Genomic DNA, 16,228 nt, shown 5'->3' with positions numbered 1-16,228 from the left:
ATTTTCCTTCCACAGGACTCGCTGGATCATGTTTGCCGCGCTTCAGTGCCATGCCTTTCCTCTACTGCAACCCCGGTGATGTTTGTTATTATGCCAGCCGAAATGACAAGTCTTATTGGCTGTCAACCACAGCTCCACTGCCAATGATGCCCGTGGTTGAGGAAGAAATTCAACCCTACATCAGCCGCTGTTCAGTCTGTGATGCCCCTGGTGTAGCAATTGCGGTCCATAGTCAAGACGTCTCCATTCCACGCTGCCCAGACGGATGGCGGAGTCTATGGATTGGATATTCCTTCCTTATGGTATACACACAGATTTCTTATTTCATAAGTACTTGTGAACAGAGTGTTTGATAATGTCCTCTGGCGACTAGCTTCTAGATTTTGCCCTTGGGTAAGGAAGGGCCAACGTATTTTGCTTCTGGGCTCACTTGCGTTGCTCATGGTCGATAAGTACAAAATCATATCCTAAACCTTTACAATTATTGCTGATTAATTATAAACTGTGAACAAAAGCACTCAAATACCCATTGGGCTCACCATGAGACCACTCTCGCCTCAGCACAAAAATATATTTTTGAGTTTCAAAAATGTAGATTTTAGCAAAAGTAGAAGCACTCTTTCCTAATTCCCAGTGAAGAATCCAAGCTCCACAGATGCTGCCTATACACAATAACCTGATGTTGTTTGACATGTCCTAGACTGTCCAGCTTTCTGCATTGCGCTTCATCAGTGAGATATAGAGAATTTAATTCTGTGGGACCTCAGCGAAGGTACGCTCCGAAGTCCAGCACTAACAGTGAGGCACCTGGATTCTCTGTGGCTCCTACAGGTGGAGCATAGGCTCTTGTCTTCGACCAATGAAGTAGTAATCTCAGTGGGCTTTAGGGATCCATACCCACTCATTCACCATCATCTAAACACAGGTGGTTTTGACATATAACTCTCTTTTGTGAACATCAGTAGCACAGGTACTTTCCATTCAGTCCGAATATTAGCCCAGGGTCTTCATCAAAGACGCTAAGTAGTTGCTGCAGTGTCTTTCAGATGCCAGGGAGTCCCTGTGTTCAACAATTTGCAAACATAAGAGGCACATACTGTAATCTTTCCTCAATAGATCCTATTTGGTGGATGAAAAAAATACATTGTAGTCATGGCTATCAGGTTTCACCACAATGCACACACAACATTTCTAATTCTTTGTGAACTCTATAGAATGTTATTGTATCTAGGAATGACATTTAAGGTATTTTTGTGCCTGAAAACAATTTCACATGTCACATATTTGGATGGCCCTTTTAGGTGTTGTGTAGAGGCAGGGAAATACAGATAGTTTGTCTCTAACAGGCAGAGGGCATGTGATTCTGCGTTAGCGCTGTTAAACTAAAGAGAGCGGGAGATGTGAAGAAATATGGGGGCATATTATCAAGCCTGGGCGATAAAACTATTGCCGCTTTATCAGCAGGAAACCGCTGATAAAGTGGCGATAATGGGCTTGATAATATGCTCTATGGAATTCCAATCGAAGCTCATGTTAGATGTCCTTTTCTTCTAACATGAGCTTCGATTGGAATTCCATAGAGCATATTATCAAGCCCATTATCGCCACTTTATCGGCAGTTTCCTGCCGATAAAGCGGCGACAATTTTATCGCCCAGGCATGATAATATGGCTCTAGGTCTGCAGCAGTGGATAAAGAGTGGATTGGGCTGATCACGATACATACATAAAAGGGATTGGAGAAAATAATGTCTAAGCTTGAGCAAACAGCTATGGGGTTCCCGTAACCCAACAAGGATGGAGAAAAATATTTGAGCTGGAAATATAAATACTGTAATCTGTCTCTATTTCTGCAATAGATGGCAGCTGCATGTAGATTTGTGCTTATCACATGGATACACTTACAAACTTTGTGAATATAGTCTGGATATTGCAGTGAACCTCACACCTAAGCGGGCATAAGACACATTAACTTGTCGGAAAATATTTGTGAATCAGGTCTCCTGTATTGTGTGAGGAATTGTTGTACTTGCTAGTGAGAAATGCTCAGAGCTGAAATCTTCAGCCTACAATTACTAAAAGAGTGCACAGGCGCTTGCAGGATGCAACACAAAAGATAGCATCAGTGTACTTACCATTTAAAAGGCACGCATGTCAGCACTAAACTTCATTGCCTTAAGTGAGCTGCTGCATAGACTTTAGTAAATCCAGTGGCGGCGCCTCTGCAAGGGCGGAGGAGCGTCGCCCACTGCCTGGCGCAGAGGCAGCAAAAGAAACAAAAAACGATGCTCTGGCATGGTTTTACTTTTCGTTTGCCGGCTCTGAGCCAGCTTACACAGGGAGGTGCGGGCATGGGGAGGAGGAGTGCTTGTGCACTCCCTAAGTACGCATATGTGTTTGGACGGCCGTCTCAGGCCGACCAAAACACACATGCACACTTAGGTTTCTCCAGCCCGGCTGCATTCAGCAGCCGGGCTAGAGAACCCCCACAGACTCAATGACCTGAGCGGAACGTCTTTCCTGGCCGCTCAGGCCAATCCCCATGCTACCCTGCAGCATGGGGATTGGATGGGAGTCTGTGTCCCAGGGGCTGCCGGGTCCAGAAAAAGGCCAGCAGGAGCGACGCAATGTGGGAGGCGGCCAGGGACTTCAGGCACGTTTTTTAAAATTATTATTATTAACCCGTCCCCCCACCCCACACAATCTCCCCCCGCCCATTCCCCACCTGCCCCACCAACCTTTGTTAATGGCGACCGTCACTGGGTAAATATGGGTTAAAATGTGATCTGCAAGTCACATGCTCCAATCCCAGCATGATCTACTCACCTGTCATTCGTTAGCGGTAAACACATTGAATAACACTGAATTGGGTGATTTGTAAACCCCTGTCATTTTTAGTGCTAGCATGGCACGACTGCACCAAAAAAAGTATTAGTTTCATAATGTTGCTCTGGCTGCCTTCGTTTGACCTCATGACAGACCACTTTTCAACAGTGCTTTACAAATGCAGCTCTTTACAAAACACAGTGTTCCTCTCCTAATGAGGAACCGTGGACTTGATTTTATTTTGCAATCTGAAGTGTTTACCTTCCCAGTAGACTCAGCTGTGTTTTGGTTCTGCATTGATATTTTCTGCCATTGCCTTTTGCATTTCACTGATAATAGTTTCTTTCACGATTGCACTATTTTAAAATGACTTCTTTCTGAAAAACAGAAGTTAGTGCCGCAGCACGTTTTCTTTTATGTGTGGCCTCTCCCAGATACATCGACATTGTACGAAATATAAAAGGAAAAGAGTTGTGTTATTAATGACAAACATCCAATTATATCTGAGCGAGAAATCAATGGTTAAATGCTAATCAAGCCCTTAAATTACTTAACAAACTTAGGGGCAGATTTACAAGAAAGTGACTCAGTGCGGATCGCAAGCCATTTGGCTGCGCCACACTGAGTCACTTTCAAAGCACAGGGATGCAACATATTTACAACATTAGCACACATAGAAGTTGAAAAACGTCATAGTTTCAATGATTGTTTATGTGCAGAAAGGGACACCTATCTGTACATAAACAGTCATTAGAGGTGTTTTCCTCTTTCTATGTGTGCTGTGCTGCAGAATGCAGCACACATAGAAAGAGGAAAAGAAAACGAGGAGAAATGAATACATTTCTCCTCGTTGCGCCTCCCTACGCCTCCCCTGGGCATTCAGACACATTTCCAGATGTACGATTCCTCGTAAATCTGGAACTGTGTCTGGTTCCATGGGTGTTGCGTGGGAACACCCACAGCAACACCCACGGAACACACCTTTCACGCAAAGTGCTGGGTGCAAAGAGGCCATATTTACAAGGACAGGTAAAGTCACGCAGGGTGGCTTTTCCCGCTCTTGTAAATATGGAGCAGTAAAATGCGCCACCTGTACGACACAAAAAGTGACGCACCGGTGGCACAAGGGGCTTGTAAATCTGCCCCTTAATACTTAACCCCACAATCTAATTTAAAATGGCCTCCTTTTGCTGCAGCTTTCAATATGGTTTTCGGTAATTTTGCAAATACATAAATATTCTCTTTTCCCAAATTAGCTCACTCTCACTTACTCGTTCCATTTTCCATGTGTTTATTTGGGTGTACACCGGAAGACTGACGCTCTAAAATAAAATAAATTACACCCACCAGATGTGACTAAAAAGTACCACCTCAACCCAGAAACCTCCTCTGTTGCCTGTTTCCTTCTGGAGGCAGCCGCCATGTGCTTTCTGTCTCTGGATGAGTGTGAGAGTTCCTTCTAACCTTGAAAGCCATGCTTGGTCTTTTCTGCTTGCTTTTTGCTTATGCTCTGCAGCCCTTTGGCTGAGTGTCCTTGTTCCTGGGGTTAGACGTGTCTATCCTTTGTGTGTTGGACACACTCTTCATCTGATGTGCATTTGCCCCCTTCTGGGCTTGGATTTTGGGGGTTTGGCACTTCGGGCACCCCACTTGTTCTTGTTTCCTCCTTTTTCCTCCCTTCTACTCTCATTGCGGTGTGCCTCTATGTGCATGTAGTTGCTGTCGGCTGCCTTGCTGTGGGCATTTTTTTCTTCTTGCTCCTGTTCTCCCCACTTTTGTGCTGAGGGCATTTCATAGCAAGAGTGCACCTCTGACATGCCCATTAGACTAAGCTTTATACCCACCGTGGGCTGCCCTAGCCCCTACATGATGCTGAAGTTGTTATTGGTGCCTTTTTTGATGGTACTGCCCTCCCAGACCTGCAGTGCTTGATTGGCCTTTGCTACAAGAGGCGAGTTACTCTGTTGCTCCAGGATCCTCATCTTTCGTTGGGTTACCCGTTCTGCTGGCTCCTCTGGGATTCTGTTATGATGGCCTCAAGCTTAGGGCTTGGATGTGCTTCTTCTGCTTGCTACTCCTTTTCATGTGGGCCCTGATGGCTTTGGATTTTGACGATTTCTACCCCTGTTCTTCCTTGTTGGGATGGGAACTGGCACTACCAAGTGTCTGCTTTTTCATGTCTTGCTGTTACTGCTTTGACCTTCTTCTCCCTCTACCTTTTTCAGTAGTGCACGGAATGGTTGCAATCTTTGCCCTTTGCTCACAGTTGAGCACTGGACAGAGGCTGAACCTTCTATTGGCTGTTTTGCTTTGTACTGTGTTTCAGGTTTTCGGCCACATAAGTTTGCATTCTAGAGGTCCTGTGATTGCTTGGCCTTGCCTGGGCTCTGGTATGGGTAAGCATGACTTTCTGGGTGGCATGCATGTCCATTGCCTTCTGGGTTTGTCTTCAGTGGCATATCAAGTCCTTGCCTGTGTGGGCTCAGCTTCCCTGGGCCCTTCTTTGAGTTTTTACCTTGTCTTGTATATTCCTTTGGGCTAGCACTTCCACTTCAGTGAGCTGGACACTGCTCTGCTGCCATGTAGTGACCCTGGGACTGTGTCTCCTTTGGGATTTTCTTGGCCCCTTTTCTGGCCTGGTTTACTGTCCAACCCTGATTTAGGTGTGGCATAGTACCTGTTTCTGGCCTTCCCCCTGCACTGTCAATGGTTATTGGGGTGGTTTTGTTTGGTAGCTGCTGCCTCCTGTGTCAGATCAGGCCTTCTTGTTTGCCTTTACTGTTCCCGACCTCCCTGGGGGTGGGTGTTTGGTAATGGTCTCTCCGATTGGGCTGTTGTTATTGTTTGGGATGGGGTGTGCTAGCTCTGCTGGAGTATCATCATGCTGCTGTCCTTTGGTCGCTTTTGGCTCTACTTTCCTGTATTCCTGGCTGTTGGTTTGTAATATGTAATGCTGCCTTTGGGTTTCTTGGCTCTACTGATACCTTTTGTGGCTTCCAATTGTATGTGTCCCCTGTTTTTGGGGTGGGGTCTGCTCCTCTGGTCACACTGAAAGTGCCTTCTGCCTTTTGGGCTTCTATTGCTGGTCGACTTGCTTTAGCATTGGCTCTTGGACTTTGCTGGTCTTCTGGGAATGATCCTTCCATCTTTGTGTCTGAACTTTGCCAGTGGTAGTTTGCACTGGTATATCCTCATGACACAAGAACTGGGATAAATCAGTGCCTCGAGGATGGAGTGAAAGTAAGGATTGTGGTCCCAGTGGTTCTATAATGTGATATGTGCCTTTGCAGGTGATCAAAAGGAAACTCTATTACCTTCTTTATTCATTGTCCTATGTTTCAGTTGAGACAACATTTTTGGTGCCTGATCCAAGAAATATGGGGTTCTTTTAGGATTCCATTGGTCCCACCACATAATGTTTTTGGAGTGCTAGTGGGATTTATTTAAAAATATGACAAACCCACCAATATAGTAGGATCATCCAAATAAATTTCAACATTTCAAAGTTTTATTTGATTCAGACCTCACAAGAGATCAACAAATACAAATATTTAAAAATGATTATTCGTGGAGCTTGGAAAACTGTCGAATTTCTAATTAAAAGTGATTGATTAAATCTACTTATACAACAAACAGTTAATAGAAATACTCATCTTAAAAGTTTTTTTAAAACATCAAAAAACTTTAAAATAAAAAATATAAATAAATGACATCTTACAAATTCATTTGCGGGATAGTTACACAGCATAATTAGATCTGGAGCTAACCTGACATTGTACCATAACTGATTAGGTGATATAAACCGTCGTCTAGCCTTTACCAATCTCAGGTTGGGAAAAATTAATGAAACATGATGCAGATCTTGTTGGCTGCCTTTGCATAGATCACATATGCCTTTAGAATCATTTGTGCCTTCCCACTTCGCTATAAAAATAGCTAAAGGGAGAATGCCCAATCGTAAGGGGAGGATAAAACGTCTCGCCCCATGCTCTAATTGAAACTGTAGGTAAGGCTGAGGTGTTTTAAATACTATTTTCTCAGCATAAGAGAACAATGCTTCTTTCATGCAGGCCTCAGAAAATCATAAAAATGTTACTAGACCTGCAGGTCTAGTGACTTAAATAATCTACTCGACTTATTTGTAATGCTCTTGACCCAGAAACTAGTTTAAAAGGATGTGAAAGTGGGCAACTATTCTAATTCATTGAGCCGCCATTTTCTTCATTGTCACATTTGAGAGCACCTTCAAATGTGTGAGTTCAGCATGTCTGCTGTACAAAAAACTCTTGTTTGATTTAATAGACAACTTTTTTTCCAAATATAATGCAAATCTAGCCACAGGATACACATGACCCCTCTTCGTTCATTAACAGCATTGTCATCAGGGCGGCGGCAGGAATGTTTCTCAAATCATGTTTGAAAACGATCAGTTTTAATAAATACATAATTAAAGCATGAAGTGGTAGCACACTGTCATTTGTAATCAGCAGATTTTACATTGAAAGGACCACAAACGTTCCCATTGACATGCAGTTTTACTAATAAAACTATATAATGTACAAACAATAATGTTTGGAAATAGTTTCTGCAAATATTTGCCATTTGCATATCCCCAAGTGAGATTTTCCGGTTTGTTTTACTTCTATTTAACTCTTTGTTTGCATCACACTTCTTAATTAAAAAAACGTGCTTTCATAATTCCTGATAATTTTTTTAACAGGTCTAATATTAATTAACAGGCTATTTATTTAAATGTTATGTGTTAGAGAAAAACAACTGACATCTTCAGACAGCTCCCTTGACAAAAACCTCTAACTCTAGTAAGAGAAAGAAAAATAAACTCAATTTTCCAAGTAGCAGTTAGTAAAACAACAGACTGACATTTGACCTCTTTCTTTGATCAGACAACAGATGTGTCAAGATAAAAACACGATTTAATGACCTCTTTATGTTCATTTACTTTCTGAATGAACAGAATATCTGCTCCTTTCCTGCCTAAATTCACTCGGATGGGCCTAGTAAGTGCTAAAAATAGTTCCACCTCACAATTGTGAGTGGGTGAGTTGATTTTTCAAGGCCTGTCATGGTAGTATTTATGTTTATTCATGGAATGTTCTTTATTGAGGAAGGGCTAAGAGTGCATATTTCAGTTTATTTTTTAACTCAAGGGAAAAAAGCCATGCATTTCATTATTGTCAGCATATTTATGTTATGTTATATTATGTTTGCTATGTTATACATATTTCTAAAGCGCAACAGTCACCCAAGGGTTTTCTGGCGCTAGTTACTTGTCCTTTGAGCAATGACCGTTATGGATACATTTTACCTGTCAAAAAACAGGATTTTAATCCCTTCCTAAATGCCAAGAGATCGGTGGCATTTCTCAAGTGGAAAGGGAGGTCGTTCCAGGCTTTTGCCGCTCTCGCAACAAAGCTTCTTCCACCCCACGTTGCTTTTTTTGTGGGTGGTATTGTCACCAATTTGGATCCAAGCAAGCAAAGAGTTCTTTTGGGTGTATACCATTAAAACTGTTGTTTCAGATGGTCAGGTCCTATTCCTTGAAGGGCCTTGTAAATGGTGCAGAGGGATTTAAAACACACTCAATTCCTCACAAGGAGCCAGTGCAGTCTTTTAATTTCTCTGGAAATTGATGAAAACTTGGACGTGCCAGTAAGCAATCTGGCGGCCGCATTTTGCAACATTTGGAGTTTATTCATAAAACGATCTTGAATGATTAAGTAAAGACTATTATAGTAATCCAGCTTTGACAGGACAAGCGCCGACTATCAGGTGGTAGAAACAGCAGTATTTTCTTGATCGTATCGAGAACGAACGCAGTGGTCAATGCCACTTCATTTACCTGGTCACCAAAGTTAAGCCTATTGTCCACTATTACTCTTATGTTTTTAACTTTTTGGTAGACGTAGGAAGAGTGCCCATAGAGTTAGGCCACCAGTTTGGGGTCCAGAAATTGGTATCATTTCCAAATAGGATGACCTCCGTTTTACCTGAATTGTGCTTTAGGCAGTTTTGCGACATCCACTTCCCGACTGCTTCCATACAGTCTTGGAAGCGTTTGCCTATTCCTACTTCCTGTCCTGGTAGCAAAGACACCACAATTTGAGTGTAATCTGCGTACGAGGTGAGACCAAAACCAAAGGAGCAAATAAGGTGTGCCAAAGATGAAACATATAAATTAAAAAGTGTAGGGCTTAGAGATGAGCCCTACGGTACTCCCTAGGGCAGAGCAAAAGGTTTGGAGTCACAATTTGTGATCTGTCTGATAAAAAGGGTTTCAAAAGCTTCCATGCTTTAGCATGGATCCCGCATGGCTTCAAATGATCCATCAACAGGTCATGATGGACCATATCAAAGGGCGCGGATAGATCAAGTAAGATTAGGTCGGCCGTGCCACCCCGATCCACAGCTTCCCTAATCTCTTCTGTGGCTTTTATGAGAGCGGACTCAGTACTATGTCCTTCTCTGAAGCCATATTGGGTGGGATCCTAGGCTTGTGTTTTGCGTAGAAAGGCACTAAGTTGTAGATTCATAGTTTTCTCAACCAGTTTTGCTGGGAGAAGAAGATGTGAAATTTGGCGAAAATTGTTTGGGTCCTTATGGTCCAAGCTGGGCTTCTTTAGTAGTGGCAGTATCGAGGCAACCTTCCAGAGTTTAGGGAACTGCCCTGTTTCAAACATAGCCTTGCAAATGGATGTAAGTGAAAGTGCAATCGGACCCGGGGCCAGATTGCCCACAGAGGCTGGACAGGGATCATAAGGAGAGCCTGATCTTGCTGCCATTAGGAGCCTATGAGTGTCACTCGTAGATAATGGCGCGAACATCTCAAAGGTATGGAGGAAACCACCAACTGACTTATGTTCCTCCATTACGATGGCCTTCCCTGCTGCACTAGGGCCATTAAACGGAGAGAAGATGATCTCCACTTTATTCAGAAAGAACTTGGCAATATATTCGCATAGTTCCTGGCTCGACTGAATTTTAGCTGGGCACAGAGAAGGCAAGGCTGGATACCGTTCAAAAAAGCTCTTTAGCCGAATTGTTTGCCAAGTCAATTCGATTTGCATAGAACATTTGTTTTACAGTGAATAGGAGTTGTTTATAAATGAGGAGGTTGTTTTTGTATACATTTTTCTCTGTTTCTTTGTAATCTTTCCTCCAGCTCCGCTCAAGGCGTTTGCATATAAGGTTTTGGTTCCTAAGTTCCTCCGGAAAACATAGGGCGGAGGGTTTTGATCTTTTAGAAGAGAGAGTTTTTACTGGGGCTAGTTTGTTACAGGCTAACTATTTATATATCAAAATGGTCCTTAGAAACCTAGAATTCCTTCCTCAACTAAGTTTTCATTCCTCACTCCTCATGTCATTGAGCTACTTTGCAATGTGAGACCTTGTCACCCCATTGGCAGAACTCTCTTGAAGGACTGACAGCAAAGAGAACTATTTGTGCCTGCAGTAGTGAAGCAAGGGATGTCAATTAATTCTAATGCAATCAGAAAATAGGCATTTTTCCCTATGATCTGGGAGACCACCCTTGAAACCTGGTACCACTGCACCTGTTGCACAAGAAACAGGTATGCCTGGGGGCTTGTTATAATCTGGTGCTCCTTGCATGTGGACCTGGATCACGTCTAGGGATCACAGCCGCCACCCTTTGTCCATATTAAGTGATTCCAGAATTTTCAGAATTCCTTACTGTACCAATGAATATTTTTTAGTGACGAACCCTACTGAGGTAGTTGGGGTTTTTATCCAAAAAGTGCTTCTGTCAGGTATCTTCTTAACAGCAGTTAGAAAGCAAATGAGTACAAACGTAATTTTGCAATCACAGCCAAATTCCTTTCAGTGTTGTTTCATACCCTAGTATTTTGGAACAAGCTGCTTCTTTTTTTTCATTGTTGAGTAGCTCCTTTTTTCTGTAGAAAATTTGACTTGACTGTGTTTTTCCTTTCTTTCCATCTAATACAGCACACCGCGGCTGGTGCAGAGGGTGGCGGACAGTCCCTTGTTTCCCCCGGAAGCTGTCTGGAAGACTTCCGGGCAACACCTTTCATCGAGTGCAACGGAGCCAGGGGATCTTGCCACTACTTTGCAAATAAGTACAGTTTCTGGCTCACCACAATTGATGAGCAATTCCAGAGCTCGCCCTCGCCGGACACGCTCAAGGCCGGACTCATCCGAACTCATATTAGCAGGTGCCAAGTGTGCATGAAAAACCTGTGAGAGTTGACCAACAAAAGAGCAGCACAAAATGGTTCCTACAGTATATTGGTTAATTCATATTTTGGTGCTTATTTGTAACTTATTACCTCAAAAGCTGAAGGAGCAAAAAAATATTCTCTAAGCAACATCATTGTCCAAAGAAAGATTCAGCTCAGCTAAATTGTGCCAAACTGGTATGGTTACTTTTTATCATGGAGTGCCCGATTCTCAAAGCACTTTAAGTTCAAGTTAGAAACCTAAAAATGTCCTTTGTGGTGACAGCTTATAATATTTTACTGCTGCAAAGTACATTTGTGAATGCAGAAATTCATTTAGCATGATTTGTGGGCAGCCTTGATAGAATTTTCCAACAAAAGCGCTTAAGCACTCACAAATTCATACAAATGTGAGTACTTCTAGGGCCGCTAAATATAATTTCTACCATGGGAACTCCCTCGGATTTCATTTATTTAAATCAAAGGCTCGAGCAAGCATGTTTCTCAAGTGGGACTAGGGGGAGAACATCCAGAATTTAATGGGGGCCTTCCCTGAAGGGTTTTCTAAATGGTGAAGGATGTTTTTTTCTGTCTAGAAAAGAAAGTTAAATGCTAAACCACCCATAAGTGTCAAAGGGATGCATGCAGATTTTTGGACCCACTTATAATTTCACATGCTTTAATTATCAGAAGAATTCTTGGAACACTTTGCAAATCCCATTAAAGTCAGAAACTTGCTGTAATCGTAGGATTGTTCCCAATCTGCGATTTTCAAATTCAGTGTTTTGGATATTGGGCCCCATATATTTGAGCACTTCTGGGTTCAAAACCATTTTTTAACCCAGTATTTTTCATTCCTTTGATAAAGAGAGGCTAGGAGCATTACTTCGGTATTAGTAGTACTTTACTCAGTATGCAAACTTGTTTCATCTTGTTGCTTGCTAAACGTTTCACGTAACCTGTTATATATTCCATTCCTTGTTACTTTCTCACAAAAGGCTTTAAAAAAAAAGCAAGACTTTTTCCATTCGTAAAATGTTAATATATAAGGCTCATCCACGGACGTTTATGGCATGAGCAGAAATGTCCCTTCTTGTTTGCCTTTTCAGTGTCTGAGATTGTAAGCTCGTGGTACGCAAATTAACAATGTTTTCATTGAGGTTTTGAAACACGATTCAATTCCTACCATTTCTGTCTAACATTTTTGTCTTGTTTTAAAAAAGATATAGCAATATTAAAAAAAAAAGTCAGTTGCCTTTAACTCAGTGACTCGTCAGAGGTAGCAACCACTTTATAATACATCGGTTTGATTTGATTAGGCGAAAGATTCAGAAACTCTAGTGATGGAGATGCAATAAAAATAAAACATTTACTGTTAAGCAAAACCATCTTGCCTGTAGTATCCCACATGATTGTATTCATAAACACCGAATTGTAGGATGCAAAATTGTAATTGCACTAATTATGCCGTCCAGCATTTGAAGCAAAACATAGCAAAGTGATGAATTGAATGTTTGAATTAATTTCAACCCCTGGCAAATGGGGTTGTCGCATCCGACTCCATCCAGCATTTGAAAGCAAAAATGTGCAAGATTTTTTGTGAAAAATAAGTCATCATTTTATTTTATGTCCTCAGATGTGATGTACTGTAATGTTCATGAATAAAATGTTTTTTTACGCCCCACTAATGAACATTTTTTTGTGGTATTTGTATAGCACTACCCTGGCCAAAAAGCAGTTGTTTGACCACCTCCCTTTTGGTCCTTACGAAAACTCCTTCCAGTCTTGGAATTATGTGTGAAAGCAAAATGCATTCGAGGTGTTGTAGTCTTGTGTTGCTTCCATTGAACTATTTAGACCAACACACCTGAAATCAATTATTTGTTCGTGAAAAGTTCAGGATTGAAGATGAAAGTTAGCGGGTCACTCTTAAAGCGAGTGGAGCCAGGTGTCATTGTGACTATTTTTTTTTTACCCATTTTTATTGACACACTGAAAACCGAAATGATACAATAGTAATCAGAAATATGCATACAGACAGTAGGGCAAAATCCACACTACGTTGGGGCAGAGGTGAGTCGTGCACTCTCCGCCCAATCTGAATAGCTCCATGTCCACTTCCACTGTAGCGCATCTGTTATAGTATTGGAAGTGACCTGAATTCAAAGAAAAAGGCAACAAACCCCTCCCCCCACCAACACCCCCCTGAAAACTCCCCAGGGAAACAGTTGTAAGGATCACAGTCAAATAAGAAAAGTGTGAGAAAACGGACCTGTGGCTCAGCAGGAGATGGAAAGGGCTATGCCTGCGGCTGGGTGGATGGGGGCGCTGGAGGGCACAATAGCCCGGTGCTCCCACTAGGGGATGGGTAGGTGGCTGGAGGTGGGAGCACGGAATTATCACCTACAGACCTATGACGATTGGGAGTTATCTCCTGGCTAGGGCATTAGTTCCCAGTGATCTGCTATAGGGAATTTTCTAAAAGCCCGGTATTCAGCTCTGTGTAGAGCAGTGCTCTCTGTGCCCATTTGCACACCATTGTAGGACAGATGGGGGGGAGGTAGACTTTCTCCGCAATGTTATGGCTCTTTTGACCAAGAGGAGCGTCATGTCCATGAAGCCCCACCTTCTTCAATTCCTACATGACTCCATTGACCAACCTCGCCTTCACCCACACACTTAACATCATCTTATACACTGACAACACCCAGTTCATTCTCTCTCTCACAGAGGACACCGCCACCACCAGATTCAACTTCCAGAACGCCATGACCATTGTCACCCACTGGATGAGATCCAACTGCATGAAGCTAACCACAGACAAGACAGAAGTGCTCATCTTCTGAAAGAACCCCTCCCCATAGGACAACACATGGTGGCCCATTGCACTCGGGCCCTCACCTACCTCATCAACCACGCCTGGGAACTTCGGCATCCTTCTGGACAGTGACCTCTCCATGAAGCGCAAGGCCTGGGTGGGGGTAGATGCAGGTCTAAACTAGCCTGCATCACCCCCCACCTCAGAAGCCACTACTGGCTCCCCGTCCAGAAGAGATTTATTTATTTATAAAGTTTTATATAGCGCGAACAAGATCCAGAAGGATATCAGATCGCTTTACAATAAGTTGGTAGAGAGGACAAAATGAAATATACTTAGCAATTGAGGGGAAAAAAGCGACGCTAAACAGTAAACAATGGTACACATATAAGTAAACAGTAAACAATGGTACACGTATAAGGTATAATATTATGCAGACGATACGTTCCGTGACTGTTAGTTGTGGCATGGAGCTAGGAACAAAGAGACAGCAGCCTTATAAGTGCCTCAACCCTTTATGGCAAGAATTTGCTCATTAAGAATCTTTTGGGTTCCAGTTTGAAAGCCGTCGTTGAGGAGACTCTGTGTACATCTGGAGGAAGAGAGTTCCATATTTGAGGGGCAGCACCAGAGAAGGCTCAGTGACAAGTTCTCGGATGAAAGGTTTCAGGAGGAGAGTAGAGGCACTTCTATATGCCCTCACCCCACAGGATAATTCAAGTTTTTGCGCCAGATACGTGGGAGTATTGTAGTGAAGGGCTTTGTGCGTCGGGATTGCAATCTTTAGCTGGATTCGTGCTTCAAAGGGTAGCCAGTCGAGAGATTTAAAGGCTGGAGATATGTGCTCATTTCGTTAGAAGCCTGTAATCAGTCTTTCTGCAGAGTTCAGCGAGGCCCTAAGTGGGGCCAGGGCGAAATTAGGAAGGCCACAGAGAGTTGCACTGCCATAGTCTAACCTTTGTAAGAGAAGAGCTTGTACCACCTGCTTGAAATCCTATTGTGGCAGGAAGGGTTTTATCATTCTGAGTGTCCTCAGCAAGTGGTTCGCTGCTTGCAAACATTGCTGATATGAGTCTTCATACTGCCAGTTCAAGCTGCTGACTCATGCCTACAAGGTCCTTCACAATGTCGGACCCTCCTAAATCAAGCATCGCTTGGCCTTCCACCAGCTGACCAGACAACTTCAATCCACCTCCATTGCCCTAGCACATGTTACCTGCATCCATTGGAGTCGCTGTGGAGGTCGTTCATTTTCCTACCTCACTGCCAAATCCTGGAACGACCTCTGACTCCACCTCCGTACATTCTCCTCAGTCACCAACATCAGACAGGGACTCAAGCCCTGGCTCTTCGACTAACTCTCACCATTCCCCATGCCTGGATACCCTCTGGGATGATAAGCCACGCTATACAAATACCAACAGATTGACGGAAGCATGTTGATGCCTTACCGGTCTTGGGGTGAGAGTATACCCCCAAGAGGCAATGTTGGGCAGTGCTGAGTTGTTCACTATCCGTGGCTCTCTCTCTATGTCTGCAAGTGTTGTGTACCAGAAATTTCGTAAGGGCCTGCAGGGCCAGAACATGTGCAACACGTCTGCCAGTTACATTTTACATCTGGGGCATTTATCTGGTGCTGTGGTATAAATGCTATGGAGCCGGTGGGGGGTTAGGTAGGCCCTTTGAGGAAACCAATGGTTGCGGGGGATTTCGCTAGGGTATTCTAACACTTTTAGAAGTCCGAGTCATAGACTAGCTGTCCTTGGTACTCTTTCCACCTGGTTCTTAACAGTGTGTGTTGTGTCAGTGGGTACCTCACGCAGGCTCTATTAATCCATGTTATGAGGCATCACCCCTGGTCTATCCAGTGTAATGTGGGGAGTAGTGTATGTAGTGTGTGTTCCGGGCCTTGTACTTCCCAGTATCATTGCAGTGTTGGCCGGAGTGCTCCGTAATTCAAGAATCTCATTTTTGGGAATCATATTTTTCCTAAAAGGACATCAGCTCCCCCCCTCCCCTCATGAAGAGGTCGCCCAATGTCGTAATGCCACAGCCCCACACAACCCCTGGGGCCTCTCAATCAGCTCGCCTACCCATTGATTATCCCCGTAGGGGAAGCAGAGGAGTAAAAATGTGCGTGGTGGTGGGTTCTGGTACATCCTCTGCAGGCACTCTCAGGCCGTGTGGAGATGAGGGGGAATAGGCCTTCTGCCCAACCATCCCCGGGAGGACAAGCAGTGTAAGGAGACCCCCCAAGCCCCAACCTGAGACCCCTGTTTCATCGGTGTGGTAGCCTGCTACCACTGGGACACCGACTTGGGCTGGACGTCCAGGTAGAAATGCATGAAATTTAGGGTACCCATACCTTGTAG

The 16,228-nt window shown here is 43.4% G+C and overlaps 1 protein-coding gene across 1 annotated transcript in view; it reads left to right on the top strand.

The window, feature by feature from the left end:
- COL4A2 (collagen type IV alpha 2 chain) overlaps positions 1-12,726 on the top strand; it is a 656,575-nt gene extending 643,849 nt beyond the window's left edge. The window contains exons 47-48 of the mRNA XM_086934754.1: positions 16-302; positions 10,809-12,726. Coding sequence (XP_086790880.1) covers positions 16-302; positions 10,809-11,063 — 542 coding nt within the window. The 3' untranslated portion in view covers positions 11,064-12,726. The remainder of the gene's footprint in view (positions 1-15; positions 303-10,808) is intronic.
- The last annotated feature ends 3,502 nt before the right edge of the window (positions 12,727-16,228 follow it).

The sequence above is a fragment of the Lissotriton vulgaris genome, chromosome 8 (genome assembly GCF_964263255.1).
Source record: "Lissotriton vulgaris chromosome 8, aLisVul1.2, whole genome shotgun sequence".
NCBI classification, from domain to species: domain Eukaryota; kingdom Metazoa; phylum Chordata; class Amphibia; order Caudata; family Salamandridae; genus Lissotriton; species Lissotriton vulgaris.
This window is presented reverse-complemented; position numbering and strand designations above follow the sequence as displayed.